Genomic DNA, 22796 nt, shown 5'->3' on the forward strand with positions numbered 1-22796 from the left:
GCAAAGAGACACAAGAAATTATCTAATAATAAAACAATGAGTGGATACCATCTTTAATATAAACTTTCTTGACAATTCAATTTTAAAGTTCAGATGTCGGATCTGTTCAACCCTGAAATCCATCACTTTGATCAAAAGGTTAATGTATCATTTACAGATACATCTTACAGCTCAATCAGCACTTGTGTGGACGTTTCTGGCTAACAAGCTGGTGTTCATTTGGTCTGGTGCAGTGTTTTGTGAATTGTCTGTTCACCACGAGATGGATGCACTCCACAAGCAAGTTACTGCTGCTGACACTGACCTTATTCCATCAATCTCACATTAAAACACTCCCAGCATTTAAATATTTCAAAGAGCTCTTCAGCTACCTCTGCAGACGTTCAGTGCATCACTCTCAACACTGTAGTACCAACCATCCTAGACTATTGCGCACTCTTCCTGAACCCTCACTCCCGATCACAGACAGCTGTTTGCATGAAGACGTTGAGGAAACTGTCATTTTACAGGCTGATGGACCCATCCATTAGGCTGAATCTGGGAATCGAATGTATATTCAACATTAAGGTGTGCTCTTTGTTGGGGCAGCAACACATGTGGAAGAAAACAAAACAATTGTTCCCCTCTTACCTCTTGCTCAACACAGACAGTTATGGTGAAATAGTCAGTTGGTAGGATTTCTATTTTCAACATTTGGTGAAATTAAAAGTAATGATATAAAATGCACACATATTAATGTTTACTAAAACTGAATCATGAAAATAAAAAAACACACTTAATTCTGCATGGCCTTCAAAATCATACTACTTTCACATAGACTGTGCCTTCTACTGTAATCTATCATGTAATGTTTACTTGACCATCTACTGTCGTATATCATAGAATTGTTACTAGCAGTCTCTGATGAGCATCTGAAGCAGTGTGGGAATGAAACAGTAAATTCCACTCCCGCTCTGAATCTTAAGGCATGAATATGGAAATAAGGGTTGTTCCAGTGATTGATTACCAGTAAAGCACGGTTTAAAAAAATGACTCAATTAACTGCATATAGAAATGGAAGGCAATTAAAAAAAATGAAAATGAAACACTGCGAACATCTTAATAACAAGGATTCTTGTAAGCCTCACAGCAACATAAGAAATGCAAAGAAGTATTAGGAGAAAGTGTCAGAGGAAACTCTGTGTTGAGTGTGTCCATGTTTTCATGAAGGGCAAGATGGGATTGCCTTTATCTTACATCTGCTGCTTCCAAGAGAGGACTTGATGTCAAGATGACATCCTGCCCTTAACAGCACTCTAGGGAGTGGGTCCAGAGGAGAGGAAGAACCACATGAATTTCACATCAACCTTTCCCATCCCCAAACCTCAGTTCCCACAAGGATACAACAGGTAGATAATGTAAATTCAAAGAGGTGCAATTGTTGTAGAATGCAATTGTAGTCTATCTAAAGTATTTAGTCTATAAACCAACGTAGGCATTTAAGAAACTATAGTACACTTTAATTGTACATTAAAACAACATTATGACATTCGTTGTGAACACTTATCAAAATAAATCATGATAAACTGCTAACCCATAAATGAAAAGTATACTACTACATGTACTCAGTATGTTCCCAATGCATTAAACCAGATACAGATGGTCTGTGTTACCATAATTACTTACCAAATGTATACAATATGTGTTGTTACTTAAAACACCATGTGCAAGATATACTTTCAGTATACTTTGAAGTTCATCAACATTTAAGTACAGACACTTAGGTTGAGGCTGCAAGACCAGAGAAGAGAACATAATTAAATAATTAATGGTTAAAATTCTGAGAGTTGTTCTGCTAAGTAAGTCAGTGCTAGACCTCCCAATGGGGCACAGGCAGTGACCCGGAGTAGCGGTGGTAGTTAACCTACGGCTTTGGTTTGACAACAAAACATATATTTATCAAGGAGGAAAAGTATGATTGAAGGGTCATCTTCCTTTTCTCATTCTTGCTCTATTGTTGAGATCAATCTGGTATGATCCCTTGGCCATTAAATTAATGTTACAACGGTCAATTTAACAAGCACCTCTACCAGACTGCAATAAAAGATATATTGTATGCTGATATGCTGCCTTATATTGCGGAGCATCTGGCACTTCAGTCAGGGCCAGTGGGTTTTCTTATTTTTAGTCTAAGTGCAGAGACTTCAGTGTGCTTGTAACCCCTGTGGCTTGATAACACTCCCCCAGTAAAAGTGTCTTCAGAGAGAGATGAAGGTGCAGTGACTTCACTGAAGGGTGCACAGCTCCACTGAGATAGAACCACCAGCACCCATTCTGTACATGGAGAGAGGTCTCTCTCTGATCCTCGTCAAAATTCTGAGCTCTTGTAATGGGTGTCATATAACTTTATGAAGTGATTGTGCACATGCAACATTCTAAACGTGGAAAATGATAGACGATTGCGTTGAGATTCTAGGCCAATTCTGTAATGCTCTTCAACATTTCATACTGTGCAAACATGCTTGTTTTCCCTGTGGATGGATTATGTTTATGCAAAGCTTAATTCATAAAAAAAAAAATGTAATTAAATTTAAAAAAATTAAAATTGTTAAATTAATCAAAGTCAACCACCAGGTTAATCTAAATGATTAATACTCAATGTATTTTGGAGGGGATGAGAAAAACAAGTGCATTCAAACCCCAAGTGCATTTACATAGATGTCATATCAACCCATAGTACTCACTCCTTGCTAACGATAAACCCTGTTCATTCAGATTTGAGCTCTGTCCCCATGCTCTGATGTCAGTACAACTTGACAGTCCATAGTACTCCTCAGACCAACTGATGTGATGGGATATCAATCTTGAGAAAGATCCACTGCTAGCAGTTGACACCTTACTTAGCACCAGTCATTATTGTCCCAGGAAGTTCTTTGCTAACATTTTACCATGGCATAACCCCCTCTTTGTATAAGGTTTCTATCAAGAGCAGTTCAGAAATTACACTGTAAATAGGAGTGACCATGCGAAGGCCAAAAAAGCTTCATATCATATAATATGTTGGATTCATGTTGTTTTTATGTTCAAGTCAAAATAGATGCATATTATCTCCACTGGTAGGACACCCTAGAGGGCACTGCATCATGTTTTCTCCACTGGTAAGTCCCCTAGAAGGGACTTTATCACGTTTGCTTGCAAACTGGGCCACCGTACAGGACCGTTTCTCATGTTTAGTCTACCATAGGGGTATCCAAAAGGGCTCTTTTGCTAGCGTGGGGACACAAGAGGGGGTTAGTTGCCCCCCCTTCTCCCGGAGTCCAACACTGGCAAGCAAATACAAATGTACAAATGTGTTTGTTCATTTAACGTGTTCTGCATAATTAATCCAGATTCAGTGTTTTGTAGTTCTGTTGTGGCTGATTTGTTTTGGATCATTGAGGCAAAACCAATGCTATTTTGGGAATATGTGACCTATCAATGTTGGAGATAAACGTTCCCACACTATTTTAACAAGTAAAAGCAACGAGTTAATGGTGTACAACTACATATCTCTACATATTTAATTTGGATTTATGAATGTGATGGGGCTATGTGAGAACCAACATGATTCTTATGATAGGTTGAATACAGTGCTGTCCCCCAAAAACGTAAATAGGTTAAAACCCTCGATTAAGACATTGACACCAGTGAGCGGATTCAGGACCACGGCTAGTTCCTGACGACTGTGTTCCTGCGCGCGGACTGCAAGGCATGAAGAGGCCATCGCTGGCGCTTTTCATTGAAAGAGCAGCTTTCACTCAACCGCACCCCTCCCCCTCGCTCTACCCCTTCTACCTCCTTGCACATCCACGACGGTGACTGGCGAGTTAAAATACAGAAAACACGTAAGCATTGACGAGTGCAGGCGGAGACTGTGTCTTTGCGCGCAGCATCACGGATTTCTCAGAGCATCAGACGTAGCCTATTCTCTGCATCACGTAGAAAACCGAATAGCATTAAGATAACGTTTCGGAACGGGTGTCAAGTTATTCACTGTCGACCTTTTAGAAAGGACATTTTGGCTGAATTCCTTACACATCGACCAATTTCAGTCAGTTGAGTTACCTTCATCCTCTTTAGGGACAATATGTTGGATCCATCGTCCAGCGAGGAGGAATCGGATGGGATAGTGGAGGAGGAAAGCAAGGAGGTGATGGCACCCCAGGCCGGATCCCGCATATCTCCAAGCAGGACCAGCGAGAGCTCTGGCGGACTGGCGCCGAGCAGCAGTCGCAGCAGCGCCCGACCGACTAGTCCGAGTCCGTCGGCTGCCAGTGAGCAGGAAAAACAGGAGGTGGAGAATTTGCAAAGGGAGGAAGAGGAGCGTAAAAAGAAGCTGCAGCTTTATGTATTTGTAATGCGGTGCGTCGCCTATCCATTCAATGCAAAACAACCCACTGACATGGCACGGCGACAACAGAAGGTAAGGCCACCGTGGAATGACACAGAAATCACCACATGCCAAACGTTTTTTTTTATATCAGTGAGATGCATTCCCTAAGGACCTAAATAGCCTACTGTCCCATATCATGAACATTTACCCAATGCCTCAGCCAGTAATTAGAGAACTTTCGAAAATGCAGGTTGGGTCATTAATGGATTAGGCTACAGAATAGAAAAGCAAATTGGAATGAAATCGGCCACTCAAACACGAGGCATCAATGCTCTGAGGTCTGTAGCCTATATTGAGGGGACCATGGCACTGCAGAGGTCTGTCAAACCGGCAACATGAGATTATTTTATAAGCATAAATAAACCATCCCTGAACTAGTCTGACAGGACAGTTGGGTTATGGGACAGCCAGGCCAAAATACATATAGTCTGAAAGAATCGATAGACATCATCCAAAACTGTGTAGTGTCATCGCCGTTTGAGACCCTCCGTGGTCATGTGACTTGCTCATGTTCAGTGGACTGTAGGATCAGTGTGCGTCTAATCTTAGCGGATGCATGCAATTCTAGCTCATTTGCGCCATCACTTGCCCCGTCGATTTGTTTTCTCAAGGTGACTTCTACTGGAAGCAGACGTCGGAGCACTGTGTCTGGAGTTGATGTGGTGTTTGTATAGGCTACAGCCTGCACACATCAACTCTACACATCCAAACTGCGGTGCCCAATCAACTCATTTTATTTTCTATAAGGCCTACAATCGTTACATTACATTTAGGTTGATGATGCTTGATGGATTTAGTTAATTCTTTTTTCATAATTACTTATTTTAGTAAAAGACGAAGCAATCTTTCAACATAGCCAACTGTATTTTGCGGATGACAATTCTTACTTGCTGCAACAGCCGACACCTGCCAGGCCCGCTGTCCTCTTATCATAAACCTCACTTGCATCAGGCCTACTTTAATAGATTAAGCTCTATTACAAATCAGGTGTGGTGCACACAGCCTAACTGTTAAAGCTTGCTGTATTCTGAATTCTAAATAAGTGTCAACGTCGTAATGTATTTGTTTTAAAATAAGCTTATTTGTCAATTTTTAGACCAGTTCGGTTTTTTAATTCCGTAACGGAGATCGCATTTCATAATTTCAATTCACAGGCCTTGAACTTATTTTAGGAATGTATACTGAAGATGGTTGGTGAAATAACTCTTTGTCAAACTAATTTAACTGTATCCTAAACTTGAACATACACATTTACATAAAATACATAAAATGCCTTAACAAATAACACACAATTAGTTGAGATAGAATGTAGGTATTAGAAGAATATGCTAGTGAAACAAGTATAATTTCCAATCTAATGTTAGAGGCTACAGGGTATTCAGCTACTATGACTAAACGTTGACTGCAGACAGTACACTGTTTGTAAAAAGCCCCTGCTGTTGCAACCCCATAAGAAGTCCATCTCATTTGCCACAATTCCTCATAATTATTGACCAGAAATGTTATTTTATTTTACAGCCTATAGCTCTTGACTTGTTATAGATTAGTCACAGAAATATGATGAAAGCATTTCTGTAATGAAAAGACTTGAAAGCCCTCTGTGTAGCTTGTGGAGCGGCAGCATGATAATCTGTTATTAGGAGCTTTGGCACCCAAACAGCAGTGACTGGGCTATCACTGTGAAACAGGCATAGGCAGCCCAGTGTCCAAGCTGGGCTGTTGCTCCTGGAAGTGCAGTGCTGTGACCCTATTAAGACAACCACAATAGGGCAATTAAAGACTGTCTGTTCTTTTTAGTAAGATGAAAACAAGTTTTACGTAATGTTCATTTGGTCATAAGTTTTTGTACAGCAAAGGGAGAAAGTGATGATGCTGTAATGCACAGTACCTGCTTATGTCATTGACTTCTTTGTTGAATATGGTTCATGATTGCAGTTATTCTTTCTTTTGTGCATATTATGAATTGAGCACGGTTTATAAAAGTATATTCCAACGGCCCCCTTGACATGGTCTTGGCCTAAAGAGAATGTTAATGGTTGAATGAATTATGTACATGAAACCTGTGAATGCTCAGATCTCCCAAGGCCAAGCCAACCCATCTGTCAGGATTGGTGGTGGGGTGAAGAGCCCAGCACCTCTATTCCAGCACTGCACTCCCCTCCTCCGCTGCCCTGTGACGCCACACAGCTGCTGGAGAACAGGATTTCATGATTTCATTGTGAAACCAGATTTAGACGCAAATCAGTGCATGGATGAAGTTAGTGCTCCTGTAATGTAGTAGATCCTAGCAATTTGGTCCTCCCTCAGTTGCCTGCGCAGGTCTGGGAAAACTGTTGAAAAAGTGGAACCTCTTTGTACCTTCACATTCTGTTGGGTGATGGGAACCATTGTGTTTGTTGAAGGGACTAGAGACATAGGAAATAGGCACAGAGGAACTGCAGTTATCCACATTTCTCCACTGAGCTGAGAAAAAGACAAATGATTAATGCCATTATAAAGTCATTTCACACCCATAGTTAGGATGAAAATGAGAGACAGTGGGATGAAAACATTATGAAGATGGAGGCATGCAGTCCACTTATTTAAAGACAGGAGAATTGATATTGACTCAAGAAACATATCACATTATTAAAAGGTCTGGGAGAATCAGAAGGGAAAATAGTTTTTCTTTGCAGAACAGACGTTGATTTAATGTACAGGTGTACAGTAGGCTAGGATAGGTCAGTACACTATGGAATACGGTAGCTGCACTGAACTGTATATGTTTCAACTCTGCCAATAAGTGACACAGCAGTATCATCAACAATCATACCATAATAATATGGATTGTCTTTGGAAATGAAGAGAGCAGACATGGATTGTGTACAGGCCTTCGAAGAGATAACTCGGTAGTCTATTAGGTGAGAAGAAACAGAGAGTTGAGATGGGAATTATTTTTGTCAAGGTTACACTGTAAGCAGGGAGGTTAATATGTGCTCTGAGGCTATGGATAATGGACACTCCTAACAGCAGGACAAAGGTAGTGAAGGACATTCAGTTAAATGTTATGAGATCCATAATGCTGTCTAGTGTCGCCAAGGTTGTGTTTAGGTCAAGTAGTATGACAAACTGTAGTGTCACAGTAAAGTGGTTTACAGCAGTGTCACAGTCCTGGAAAGAAAATGAGACAACAGTATATGGTAAAGTGTTTACAATAAATAGAGAAACGTCTTAAACAAAACAAAAAGAGGTGTTATTCAGAGCCAGTAAGTACATACATAGTACATATTGGATGATGAGTGGACATTGTGCTGATCCTGTATAAACTGTTAATCTGGATAAATAATGTACTTGCCAAGTATGCTTTTAAAATACATGCATAGTGTATGAAAGCTTACCTGAAATAACCATGCCTTTTTTTATTAAAACTGTCATGGTGCCGTGTATGCATTGCTCATTCAGCCTTATTTCCAGACCACGATTGTTTAAAGACTGGTGGACTATGCAAGTAGCCAATGGAAGTTACATGACACATTGGGATTGAGAAGTCATTAATAACTGAAGCCCCCAGGCTAAGAGGACCAAGCACACATGCCCCATTCTATAGTTCATATCACCTCTCTTAAAACATGATGATTTAGACATCCATACCAGTTACATATCTCTGTTAGCAATGTTGCAGTTAGACCATGGAGCTCTGCACTCATCACAGAAGCTTTTGAAAATATACATTTTCCATTGGGCTTTATAGCAAACAGTGCTTTGGAACACAATGTAGTGCAAAGAAAATGAACAAAGACAATTTGTCAATTGATGTATTATGTGATTGATTTCAAACAGGGGATATGTCTAGAAGGTGGTTTTCATGACTGTGCTATAAATGGACAATTCATGTGTTTCGAATGCATACAAACACTTTTTTTCGCTCGTAAGCCTGTTTTTTCCCTTTGTCTGTCTGTGATTCAGTCTGTGTCTTTGTATTTACAGTATATTCATAATTCACTGGTGCTCCAGCTGCCCTGTTTCATAACATTGTTGGATATGGCTGACGTTATTCATAACAATAAGATGTTCTGCAGCATGGTAATTAAACACTAACCTATGTGTCCGTTTGAGCCTAATAAACCCTTGTAAACGTCAGCTGTCCAAAAACCGACAGGTCAATTAGAGAAGATGAATGGTAACTGCCTACAATTTCCCTACAATAGAGACCTTACTGTACATATTGAACTAGCTATCATTGAGGGAGAGAGCACACACAAAGCACAACCGGACCCTTTTGTCTGCGAGAGTATGCAGAACTTGAGTAGTGCCTTCTGATTTGAAGGTCATTAACTGTAAATCTGAATGTGCCTAGCTCAACTTGTCCTTGTGTATTTGATGTTACATTCTTGCCTGCTCCAGTGCAGTCTGTTCTCTTACATGATATACTTCTTAAAACGTGTCTCCAAACCAATCCGTTAATCCGTTTGAGGCCAATGTTCCACACAACGTGCACTCCTCAGTAGTGATTCAGTAGCATTTTATATATGTTAGCTGTTTATATTTTATGTCGTAAAAGTTCTTAAATTTCTGGTAAATGACCTCCAACAAAATGCAGGTGTTTTTCAGAGGTGTTGGAGGAAGCGTCAGATGGAAGATTGTTACATAAGTCAGGAGAACTGGGATAGACGGAACATGAGCCAAGCAACATGAGATGGGATTGGACAATAAACAGTCTCATCCCCCAGTAGGGACAAAAGCTTGAGCTCATGAAACTCATTACCACAATTCCCAGCTGCACCCTTGCAACAGTACCTCACCCTCCTGCACCTCTTACCTCACCCTCTTGCCTCTCCTCCTGTCCCTGAAGCATCACGAGACAACAACAGCAACGTACCGCAGAGCAGCTCAGGGTCCTCTAGGAGCTATGTGGGCTACAGTGAGACACTCAATACAACCCTGTTATCCTGCTACCCCCTCCACACACACACATTACCCACCTTTCAAAGCTCCACCACGAACACTGACCTTGTCATCTTGACCTTCTGTCTTCCTCTGAGGGAAAAACGGCAATCAAGGCCCAGTCTCGCTCAGTAGGATTGGCATTAAAAAAGATTTGCCACATTTATTCTCAGATTAAGGTAAATGTATCTGAGCACTTATTTGTTTGCTTACATGCAATCCATGTTTCACATATATATTTTTGCTGGATGTACAGTATGTGACAGAATGTTGTCTGTGTTGCAAGCCTTTTGGAGTGCAACATGATCTTCCTCAAATCTGACAAACACACGAGGGGATTGCTCATCTTTCTCTTTGTTTTCCTTCAGAGTGAAAGAGAGAAAGAAAAAGAGAGAAGGAGGGTGGGGGGCAAGGGAACAGGGGTGTCCCCAGGAGAGGATTGGATTGGTTTGTCTCTGTGATGAGTGTAACCTGATGTCTCGTCATAGACTGTTATAGCCAGTGGTGGCCATGCTCAGTCAGATTGTATTCTGGCCCATCCAAGCTTTGCTCCACTGCCTACAAGCTGCTGCTACCATGGACTGCCGACATCTTGCCATTAATCTTCATACAACGTTAAAATGCCCATATTGCTACTGTGTTGGTATGCTTCTGATTTACAACTCTCAGATTTGCCAGGTCAGAGGTAACGTGAAACAGGGTTTGATCCACTGTAAATATGATATAATTATAATATATTATTATAATGTGATTGAAAACTAACATGGGGGCCTGAGCAACGCTCAGCACATAAAGAGAGTGCAGCTGAATCTTTTAAGAGACCCAGGAATGAAACTAGCTCAGACTAGCAGCAGCTTCGTGGGCGCTCTGAATCTGGGATGAAGACAGGGAGGAGGAGGGTGGGGGAAGGTGGAGCTGAACACTGTGTTCCTCTACAGAGTAGTCCTACAGCTTGAGAGTTTGACAAGAGCTTGGAGTTTGGGATAGAGACAGTTGCCTCTATTTTCCTCCCAGTACTTTCTGCTGTCTCTGTAGACAGAGAATAGGAAACTCCAACTCTATCCAAGTTATTAAGATGTGTATGTGTGTATCTTTGCATGTTGTGTGTGTGTCAGGCTGGGTACATCTGTGAGTTTTTGACTGATGTGCCTCTGTGTTTGCTTCTGGCCCCAGCGAGTGTGTGTCGGTGTGTGACTATCGCTGAGTGCTAGCTACCATTCCTGTTTGTTGTTTACTTAGAGGGAGGCTGCTGCTGCTGTCATCTGGATTCATGACAGAAATGTGCTTTGTCTGACCGGAGGATACTTTCTCTCATCAAGTCCTCATAAAATATAAATGGGATTATTGAAAAATGATGTACCCCCCAAGTACAATATCTTATTTTGGCCACCTACAACGAACAGCAGACTTTACTTTCTTTATTGTAGCTACTACTCATTGGATAATATGGTGTTTTATATTTACATTTAGTAGATACTCTTATCCAGAGCGACTTACAGTCAGTACAGGGAAATTCCCCCTGAGGCAAGTAGGGTGAAGTGCCTTGCCCAAGGACACAATGTCATATCATTGGGGAATTGATCCAGCAACCTTCTGATTACTAGCCCAGCTTCCTTACCGCTCAGCCATCTGACTCCATTATTATTAAAAAGGCATAATTCATCTTACACCCTTTTAAAAGAATCTTCATGCTGAATCTGACCAAATTTGCGCTCTGCAGTGTTGGTTACCTACTCTGAAGATTGTTATGGACAGTGATGATGACTGTAATACTGACTGCAAGTGAAACACCAGGCTGACATTTAGACCAGTCTGCCTTGGGACAGCATGATGGATGTGTGTAAGACAGGTATGAGGTGTGTGAAGTGTCTGTGACATGTGTAATGTGTGTGACGTGTGTGTGTACAGTCTGTATGTTTTTGTGCCTGTATTTCAAGTACACATTCCTGATGAACAGTTCTTGGCAGGGTTTCCCAGATGCGTTTAGAAGCTCTTAATGCTAAGAGCTTCTTTAAACGTTGTAAGAACGCTCTAGAACGCTCTTAGAATGCTCCTAAGAAGCTCTTAGCGTTAAGAGCTTCTTAACGAATCTTGGAACCTGGTCCTTATCTTTCGTAAACGAGTTCAGTATTCCAATATTGGTTGGTTGCACACTCAAAGTAATGTCGACAGTAATATTTCTATGTTAGAAGTGGAGCTTCAGAGTAGCCAAGATGAGTCATAAGATGTGTTTCAACACCCTCAAAATAACACTGCATAAATTAGTTAAATACGGCTTCTGACGCTTGACACAGCGTGAAGTACTAAATGCGCGGCCATTTTAGAAGTTACACTCTGAAGTGTACTCGCATCCTCTTGACATTGTGCATCTTCATGTTGCTTCCCTTCTACAAATGATGAGTATCCAGCAGGAGGGTTTACTGTGTGGGGCTTGCAAGGGCCTCATCAAGCAATATTGCGACACCATTCACGCTACTACAAGGATCAAGCTTTCACACACACGCACACACACACACACACACACATACTGGTGCCCTTGTAGGTAGTGAATTGTAAGGCCGGAGACGCTTCGTGTTTGTCCCCGGCTTGGGACACACAATTTAATTCTGGTTAGATGTTCAGGGAGATAATTGACTCGTTAATATCTGACTCCAATTTTAGAAATGTGCACAAGTCCGTTACCTGTAACCTTGAGCGCTAAACAGTTAATGACATGAAACTCTGGCGTGGGTAAAAATTGTCTGATTGATCAGAGCATCGACCCACTGTGGGAGCGTGATAGATACGTTTCAAGGAGAACAAGTAACTTAAAATGCACAATAATGGTTATTATCTAAATAGTGAGATAATCAATACAATGATAATGAAACATAATCAAATATAAAGCATACCTTCAGAGCAATGATTAACAAAGGTATTCACAATGAAGACTAGGCGCATAAACGCACCGGAGCTGTATCCAAAGTGATTGGTAAAACTTCTTCCTATATACACCCAAACCTGACTAAAATGGGGACACCATATGACACATTTCTGACACATACAAATTCCAATTGGATCATTAATCAAGGCTGCAGTAGACCAAGTGGTGCCCTTGCAAGACAAGGGAATATGTTAAACACATGTTGTTCTGCTGCAAGCACAAAACTCTGTGAACTCTGTAAATGTTACAGTATTAAAATAATTACTCAAATGTAATACATAAAATTAGAAAAACAAAATCATATCAAACATGACATTAAAAACTGTTTAGAACTATATTTACAAGAACACAAGTTTTAATGATAATTTCAGAGTCTTCCTCGGTCCACCTTCCTTTTCAACTGTTGAGATCACCTCTCCAGAGGTGTGATTAAGGTGTGATTGTCATTTTAGCATTCATGCAAACCAACGACTGTCCCAGATGAGTGTCTGGGTGACCAGTGACAAAGGGACTGCCAAATACAGCCCTACACCCTACTGGCCAGCTGCATAAAAATAGGTTACCACAATAGGGGTTAATCCTGCCCAGCATCTACACTGGAAAGCACAAATGTACCTTAATCTTGCTAAGATAATAAGACAAAAATAGGAGATATACTAAATAGTTTAAAGATACAGTATCACAAAATAGATTTTAACATGATGTAAATGTAGCTTTTTTCTATGTATTTCTACTGTATACTGTGTGTTTGTGTCATTTGTGTGTACTGTATACTGTGTGTTTGTGTAATGTGTGTGTGGTGTGCGTGTCCCTCTTGTGTTGACATGTTGAGGGTGATTAATGTCACCGCCCACTTTATTGCGTGTCAATGAATCACCGTGTTACAGTGCAATCTTGATAAGAGCTGGGTGAGAAAGAATCAATAGGAGCTAGGCTGGATAACACGACATGGGAGTCTGGGAACACTGATGAAAATGGAGCCCTTTTTTAATCTATCACTAGATTTACTTATTCAAGGGTTCTCCAATTAATGGTAGGAAAGAGTTTTTTTTTAACTGCATAGCTGGTGATCCACAGTGTACTGTTTTGGAGCACTATTGGGTTTGTTCTTCTGTCTGCACATGTCCCCTGTACATGTCTGTTGTCCTGCTGTGCTGTCAGCATCACAGAATCACAGCACACACACACTAGCCCCTTCACACACACACACACACACACACACACACGCACACGCACACAAACACACACTAGCCCCTTAACACTCACACAGTATGCAGTAGCATCACAGCAAGTCACACAAAAGCACAGTACAAAACTGTCAGCATAAACAAAAGGTATTATTAGCTTTGACCTTTAAGGGTCCTGGGATAAAAACACAAATTGTTTGCCAGAGTCTGCATGACGGTTGCTGTATTTCTTTAGATCAGATGTTATACCAAAAGTATTAGACACATAAGATATCTAAGGTGTCATCTACAGTACATGCTTTTACTGTAATAAAACCTGCAATTACTGTAAGGCTACCCATTGATATTTCCACAAGTTATAGGTACTACCATGTAAAGTTGCAATATTGCCTGGTCATTGACTGACCAACATCAGGTGGACTTTTGACAGGTGTATTGATTTTGTTCAAAGAAACAATTGCTCTAAATTCAATTTGTATTTCCTTCATGGAATTAAGTGCCACATGGACCCCAATGCAAGACAATAACATTGAACATTGATTGACTCTGAGGCTCAGCTCTGTAATGGAAGCAGCTAATACGTAATAATAAACTGTCTGCATTTATCAAGGATGCTATCTGGGACCTCAGTTTCAGACTAGTAGCAGACATGCCAGTTTTGCCTTTGAATATTTCTGTCAGCTTCCTTTAAGTCTTTTAGTCTCCCTCCATGAAACCCCAGATCCCCCACCCCACCACGCCCCACCACACCCCACTATTTTAAAGCTAGTCTGAAATGTGGTATGTTGAACCAGTGTAGTCTGGATGCATTGTGTACATTTTGTGTAAGTTCAAGTTCAAGTCTTTTTAATTGTCAGGTTACAGGTACACAGAATAACACAAGGTCAAGACTGAAATTCTTAAGACAAGACAACACAAGCACCTGGCATAACATAACATAAGTACACAGAAAATAATTTACATCTATGCTGAGCTTAAATAAGTGAAACTTCCTAAATATACAGATAGCAATAAATAATCGACTATACTAACCCTAATACTAAAACTTCCTAAATTACAGAAAACAATATACACTATACTAACCCTAAATGCACATAAAAGCAACCCTATAACCTATTCTAACCTAAATGGAGTACAGTACAATAGTGCAAGATTGCAGAAGTGTTAAATATGTAAGCATTAATTATGATAAGGGACAATAAAAGCAGATTGTCAAGCATAGCTGCCAAGAAGAGGTGTGTTCTGCATTCATACTCTAAGAGGACGCACCCTTAATGCCAGAAAGGACAGGGAAGGACGACTGTGAGAGCTGCACTCTCCCCGTGTTTCAGTAGAACTGACTAATTTGCATAGCGGTTTGAATATTAACATAGTGATGCCTTAGGTCGGTCCTTGAACACTGCAGTCAATTAGAATACAGCAGGCACCAGTCAGAATGGTCTCAATGTTCTGCTGTTGAAGCTGCAAGAAAGAAGCCAAAAAATAAAAGCTGAGGTCAAATCTAAAGTATTGATCGTAGTCTGAAGTCTCTTCTTCTGGTTTGCTTCCCTCTGTTAGAAGTTGTCAGAGCAGAGATTTGGGTTTGAGGCAGAATACTCCCTAAAGATGAAGAGGTTGTCTGGGCAGACAGATCTACCGAGCAAAGAGGGATTGTGTCGTGTGCTGGGGGTTGATGACGGTTTGTGATTTTAGTTTGTGTATCTCTTCAAGGACAGCAGAAAAAGAGTGAGATGTCAGTGTCACCTAATCTGGAGCAAATTGCCTTTTAGCTATGTGTGTTTTTGTGCATATGCATGTATGCTTGTAGATGTGTGAGCTTTCATCTTTGTAGAGAGTGAAGTCACTGGCAGTCTCCTCTTTGCTTCTCTTGTAAATTGTGGGTTCCGGGTCTGCACTGAGAGGTGGGGAAATAGTGCCATGGACACACAGATGGTGTTGAAAGCTTCACAGGCACAAAATATGAGGCAGTTTTGTCCTTACTCCCTCCCACACCAAAGTCTGGCACTCAGTTAAAATGGAGCCCTGCTGAACACATACTGGGTCATAACAGCATACACAGTAATGTAATCAGGGACGTACATTTTGAAATAATCTCTACATGTTAGCACACTGGCTCTGAGTTATAAGGTCTAAGATGGTCTGTTCAGTAATCATGCTGTTACCCTGGTGGTGTCAGGGAATGTTTGTCCTCTGCGTCTTTCATCTTGACCTGTGAACATGCCGCTTACACTATATAACATATAAAAAATAATAACTGAGGTGAAAAAGTGAATTATTTCTTGGAAAGTATGAGATTACTGGGATTCCTGCAGAGAACATATTACGAATTTTAAATGCAGACTTTGATTTAATGTTTTCATAAAATATATGCTGTTCATTGCTCATTAATGAAAGCATGTCAAATACATATTCAAATGTATGTGTATGGGATGTGTAAGGAAAAGGATGATTAGATTATCAAACATAAGTTTATATGATAGTCGTTCTACCCTTTCCAGTCAGTCCATTAGTCTTCACAATGAATACTAATGGTCCTTTACCTGATAACCCACAAATATCTTATTGTCTTTTTAGCCCAAAGCATAGACAAAACAGAAATACAATAATTTAGCCAAAGAGTGACCACTACGGAGTCTTATATTTGGACACTATCATAACTGCACACAGTACACAGCTATTTTTATTGATCGGAACCATGGTTATGAGTCTCTGCTTCTCTCCATGGCTGTGCCTCTGAAGTGTCCTCTGTGTGTCCTTGCCTCCACAGATAACCAAGCAGCAACTGGAGCAGACCAAGGGGCGCTTTCAGGCCTTCCTCAACGGGGACACTCAGATTGTGGCTGATGAGGCTTTCATCAATGCTGTTCAGAGCTACTACGAGGTAACCTTCCGCTTCTAACGTCACTTTTTCATTATGACTCTGCCAGCAAAATGATGATGTAATAATGTGTTGACTTAACCCTGCACAGCAATGTCAGCCTAGGTTCTTTACAGATGCGTAATCGGACTGTTGGACCTGTGTCCCCTTCTACAAAACTCATCTTCACATGTCTATAATAGATGGCCATGTAGTGGTGTTATGTTTCTCATGTAAAATGCACTAGATAGCCTTAGTAGAAAAATCTGATACCAAGCCTGATTAGTTATCGTTTCAAGATGTAACTTAATTAGCATAGAGATGAGAGTAATAAAAAGGCCCTCCAGCGCGGCCTCATGAGACATAGAACATCTCTATAAATCTAAAAGAGCGACAGTTGAGATACAAATAGGCGATAGATCCAGCCCACTCACACAGCGAGCTTACCGGTCTTACAGGTTATGAGAGAAAGCTGCTGGTGGAGGAAATGCAGTATTATGTGCTCATGTATTCACCAGATGGAATATGAGTCAGTGTTGAAAGCAAGGCACAGACATTGTTCAAATAAAACGGTTAAAACCACAATCAGAAGTAATCTCTCATACCCTATAGAGGAAGTATATGCATCTCCGTGTGATGTATGACGAAAAAATCAAAAGAATAGCTGCTACTGCATCTGGAGAGGGCGTGGAAAGCCAAACCAATCAATTCGAAAATGAGGTCATTGCATTTAATTATACAAAATGGCACCTCCATTGAAATAGTGTGGGGAGGTATTATTATACACATAATGGATGATGACAGGTTACTTTGTCTGTAGGCTTTAGACTAAAAACTCACAAACAGACGTTTGCTCTCTGTGTCATACAACCTTGAATGCTCCAATTTCAAAAGGACAATGTTAATTGAGTTACAAGCTTGTCATGGTTCCACCTCTCTAACCACAGTCTACTCTCATCTTCCAGTGGATGAGACAAACAACATGGCAGGCCTAAAACACTACTGTCCTTCCATTGTAGTGTCACTGGTGTTTAGTCATAGGAGATAAGGAAGCCACAATGTGACTGTCACAGACAGGGGAGCTGGTCCTGACGGTAACTGTGTCTGATTCTGTGTCTTTTTCCATCACTGAAAATGGCCATCTCCAGCTCTGTCTTGAGAGACAATGGGGGTGACCCTGAAAGTATACCCTGATACACATACACTCTCTTCAAAAAAAAAACTGGAAGATGCTAAATGAATACCCATTAAAAGCTATTTTCTGAAAAGTTCCTCATCAGTCTCTGCTTTCACTCAAGTCTCATGTTTTAGGCAGACTCTTCTACCAATCATATAGCTATACAGGGAAAAAAAAACATATTTTCCTTTACTACTGTAAAAACTGTAAAAGTTTCAAACTGAAGAGAAGGCTTCCCCCCACAGGGTCTTGAGACAGACATGTTCTTTACCCTTTTACTGAGTGAGGGTGGAACAGAATGCCCTCTCACCACCCTAAATAATGCACTGAATGAACTTGAATCAAACCGAGAGTGTGGGAGTGAATTTTCATCCATACCCGTCAGATTATCCCCCAGCATTTGAAATGTGCTATGCTGCTCTGTTGTTGTTATTTGTTTTGTGGAATACTTCAGGATATCACTGCAGAGCAAAGCACTAGAGAAACATTAATCCACAATTGTTGCGTTGCCGAGCCGACATACATTTCCTGTTTTTCTCCTGTGTGCTTTACATACATGACATATGAGGCAGGGAGCAATAGAGATATATTCCCCTTGATGGATAGAACATACAGACAGCATGGGGGAGAAGGGGATGGTGGAGGGCGGCAGCAGCACTGATCATACAACGACCGGGGTGAGTGTGTGCGTATCCACGCGTCTTTTAAAGACGCCTTATCGGTCGTGGCCCAATGAATATATGCGCTGCTAACATGGGTGTAGTAGTGGGCGGAGGAAAGGAAGGTGGAGTAAGACGCCTAACGTCCCCGACAAATGGATGACGCGCGCTGCCCGATTACCCTGCCTGAACTAGCTGCGCTTATATGAAAGCTAAACAGCCCATCAATGAGGCTATATTTTATCATTCATGTTGGTAATTATAGTTTATTAGTAGTATGTTTGTAAACCGTCTTTTTAAATGTACTGTATCTTGAGCCTATTTGATAACTTACACATGATATTAAGAGGTTCACTTCCACACCTTTTGTCTTTTTGGTTTGGAGGTGTAAACTTCATTTTGCCTGATGCACCTCCCTGCCTGTCCATAGCCTGAACTTGCTAATACTTGTTACCGGGGTCTGTGTTCTGACAGGTGTTCCTCAAGAGTGACCGTGTGGCAAAGATGGTCCAGAGTGGAGGCTTCTCAGCCAATGACTGCAGGGAGGTCTTCAAGCGGCACATCGAGAAGCGCGTCCGCAGCCTGCCCGAGATCGACGGCCTGAGCAAGGAGACGGTGCTGAGCTCCTGGATGGCCAAGTTTGACACCATCTACCGCGGAGACGAGGACCCACGCAAGGCGCAGCAGCGCATGACGGCCAGCGCCGCCTCCGAGCTCATCCTCAGCAAGGACCAGCTGTACGAGATGTTCCAGAACATTCTGGGCATCAAGAAGTTTGAGCACCAGCTGCTCTACCAAGCCTGCCAGGTGAGTTTCACTGACACCCACAACTCAATGTGTTACATTTGTCTCTCATTTAAAATATGTAAAACAGGGCTAAAAACAAACTCCCAAAAGGTTTAGCTACAAAACATAAGACATCTTTTACCCTATACAGGCTTAGCGATCACAACCTTAGATGATATTGAGCCCCCAACAGTCCTATATCAAAGACACTCATTGCCATCCTCCCTTGGGGGATCCTGCTGAGAGCATCAGTCCTCCGCTGGCTGACATGTTGAGATTGCACAAGGATAATGGTGGACACCAGGGTGCTAGTGTCATACAGAACTCTTGATCCTTGCTGCCTCCGTTTTACAGCACTCTCAGGGACTTCTGAGAGCAGTGCTAATATATTCTTCTTCCTGGAGCTTAATTAAAAGTCTGATCACGGGACCATTTTGAGCCAAGCTCAGCTACATTTACATTCTCCGCTCAGTTAATGCAAAAAAAACCGTTTCCTTCTTCTCTCTATTTTGATTCAATCAACATGCCCTTGGAAACGATTATCTTTGAAAGGTATAATCTTAGTCAATAATAACTTTTTCTAATGTTAACAAATTTGGAACAGGTACACTTACAGGATGCTCTAGGCATGTCCTTTAGAGATTAATGGGTCCACATGGAATGAGTAAAAAGTGAGGATCGAATGTAATTGATTCCTGTTAAGCCTTGAGCAGCTCATTTCTTCTATGGTTCTCATGTTAAGGTGAACCAGATTCATGCAGTCCCCAATGGCCTTGTGTATTCTCCCACTGCATCTCTTTGAAGATTCTTAACCTGGTTTTTAATGCTGGCAGCCAAGCTAGTGGTGTAGGGTCAAATTCTGTATGCAGAATGTGTGCCTTCCCTCTTTTCAAATCCCACCTTCAGCAATGCAGAACTGAACACAAAGGAAAGACGCAGTGTTGTAAATCTATGTTTATACTTTTTTCTTTGGTTCAAAACTGTTGTATTCTTCCTAATTCTGAGCTTAATTTATCAAGGCATTCTTTTTAGAAAGCTTGACATTATTTTGTGTTGTATTTACGATAATGGACAAGTGGTTGTTGCTCTAATGCTGTATTTTCAGTTCAACAAACTGTAGATTACTTTGCAGAGGGGCAGAGTGATGGTCTGAATGATGAATGATTTTCTTTTAGCGATTGCTTTAATGATCCCCTCTCAAATGTTTTCGGCCATTTGATTTGCTGTCATTTCGAGTTTGATAGAAAACCTTCAGGATAGCTGTCACGAAGACGACACTGAGCCACTCCTTCATAAGATGCTGTGGCCTTGCACTTCCCACTGCCATGAATGCCAGAGTCCTCACCGAAGGCATTTCACACAGGGAGGCTTAAGGCTGTTAGGGATTTGATGAGAGGTTTTCAGGGATTGGCTGGGATTCAGGGGCCATCATTTTTAGCTGTTATCACCGAGGATTTACATGTTTTATGGTCTCCTATCTGGAGAGTAGGAAAAAGTCAGCCGTCTATTTCTGTTCCCATGGTGAAGCAGTGAAGTACAGAGCAGTGTAGGCTCAAAAAAGGAAGTGACTCACAGCTGATGTAGATGGGCATGAAGCGAGGCTCCACCACCTTCTCGCTGAGCCAGCTCAGTGGAGGCTAGAGAGCAGATAGAGCTATGTGACCTTGATAGCTATGTGACGTCAATAATGAATCCTTTACCAAATCAATGGATCAGTCACCAGCCTTTCTGATATCACGCTTTCATTTTTCTCAAGATAGTCCCTGAGCAGGAAGAACATATGGCGGTAATGTTGGTAATGTGAATAATATGCTTTGGGAATGTGGAAAAGAACAGCATGAAAATACATACCTGCTGTCTGTTTGTAAAATACTGCATTTTTCATAATTCACAATACAGGTTTTGATGAGTAAAAATGACAAGCAACTAAATGCTTTCGAGGCCATTTAACATGTGTAGACTGACTAAATGCCTCTCTGTGGTATGTGTCAGTTGTGAGCAAGTCTGAATCAAGGAAATAAATCGACGTCAAAAGAAAAATGTTTCGCTTTACAGCTTCAGCAATTAGCAGTTCTTCTCTTTTAAAAGACAGTCTTGTGTAGATGTGTGGTGAAAGAGATTAAATTAGTTTGCCAATAGACTACTCATTCACCACCTGGAGTTTATTTAATGAAAGCACAATCAGCACTAATTGCCAGTAGTCATCGGGCACCAGCAACAGACAGAAAACGTCCTGTTTTCCTTCTTGGGAGCATACATGCTGTACCCAAACATCCCCAAGATGAGGATCTGTACCAAAATCACCCAAAAAATAGAAATTTGAAAGAACCTGAACAGGAAATGTTCTCTTTACAGTTATCTTATGAAACAGTTGAATACTTCATACTTAAATGTTTTGTGTTCAGGTCCAGTGTTGCATAATTAACACAAAGCATCTTTACCAGGGAATGCACATTGTGCTACACTGCTACCTTTATAGAAGTGGAGGAGGGACATTAACATCTGTTGAGAAGAACATCAGTCTGCCAAGACAAAATAAACACTTTTTGTTACATGTATTTTGCTGTCACCCGTTTATGCTTTCTATTACATAAAAGCTGTCAGTTTCTACTCCTAGTGCATAGAGATTGCCTTCACCACAGAAGGTTTGTACCACAGCAATTTTATTTTGTTGTATGTATGTTACTTAGACACATTGAAAACACATAGTTTTGTGAACTTTTTTCTATAGTCAGTTTATAAAATGACAAAGAATTTAGAATAAAAGTGTCACTCAGAACATTCACAAATCATAGATGACCTATTCATTTTGTGGCACCTATGTGATACAAATGATCGAATATAATGGAGTGACTTGTTATTTTATAGTGAGTAAGAAAACAGTATATAACAGACTTCGCTGTCACTAATTGGCCAAAAAATCCTTATTTTCTCACGCTCACCTAACGTAATCATGAATATTTACCCGCACGGATGAACTTTCTCACTAGCTAAAACGATTACTCAATCGTAAGTGGTTGCTGATTAAATTACCTGCGCCTAGGCATCAACGTCTGATGAGAGCACATCAAATTGACCCCCACTACAACCCCCACACATCCCCACCTCCCTAGCATGCACCTTAAGAACTTCATGATGCTGGAATGTTGGACGAGTCCACTGTAATTTGTCTTGTCAGCAAATGCTAGCTGGCAAATGGGGTCTGAAAGCTTCCTGGTTCAGCCTGTGGCTGGTATCATTCTGTAACTGAGATGCTTCACTGCACACAGCAATGATGATGATGATGAGGAGAGGAGACGCGTGCTTCCTGGGCTTGGCCACCTCTACAGAGAAGCGGTGGTCCAGGCTACGATTGACTGCACAGGCATGGAAATCTGCATTGTTGATTTGAAAGGGCAAAAATGTGCTCTGTGGAGATGGTTTCTTTTGGACTTGCCGCAAGTGTTGAGGATGAGCACATTGTGGAAGCCTTCTAATTAGCATGCTTTGCATAAGAGCTCCTCTCACACGAGAAGCTTTTCTCACACACAGGCTTGCTCACACATGGCGAGTCTAAATATAGACCAGCCGCTGCCACCTCTCCATGTCATATCCGCCTTCTGAACTAGCCAGCCCCTCCTGTCCACTAGCTCTCTCCCCAACACATGGCACTCATCCCTCTCTGTCCCTCGGGCTCCAGCCACCACGGTTCTGTGGGCTGTCTGCTGTTAGAGCCCCTCTCCACCTGTGTAGCTGTCATCAGCTGGGCTGTTAACTACACCCGGCCTGACTTGGTTCCATCACCCCTGACCTACTGTCAGCTCAGCTAACACTGAAGGAACGTCACCTTTGGGTTAGATATAGTGCTGCTGTCAGTTCAGCTAACGCAGACGG

At 41.3% G+C, this 22796-nt stretch overlaps 1 protein-coding gene across 12 annotated transcripts in view; it reads left to right on the forward strand.

Annotated features, from left to right (window-relative positions):
- Positions 1 to 4105: 4105 nt before the first annotated feature.
- Positions 4106 to 22796, forward strand: part of cadpsb (Ca2+-dependent activator protein for secretion b) — a 51622-nt gene continuing 32931 nt past the window's right edge. For all 12 annotated transcript variants that reach the window (XM_084704669.1, XM_084704670.1, XM_084704673.1 and 9 more), the window contains exons 1-3: positions 4106 to 4441; positions 16212 to 16325; positions 18612 to 18944. In XM_084704669.1, coding sequence (XP_084560795.1) covers positions 4106 to 4441; positions 16212 to 16325; positions 18612 to 18944 — 783 coding nt within the window. The remainder of the gene's footprint in view (positions 4442 to 16211; positions 16326 to 18611; positions 18945 to 22796) is intronic.

The sequence above is a fragment of the Hypomesus nipponensis genome, chromosome 9 (assembly GCF_054491055.1).
Source record: "Hypomesus nipponensis isolate SF chromosome 9, ASM5449105v1, whole genome shotgun sequence".
Classification (NCBI taxonomy): Eukaryota; Metazoa; Chordata; class Actinopteri; order Osmeriformes; family Osmeridae; genus Hypomesus; species Hypomesus nipponensis.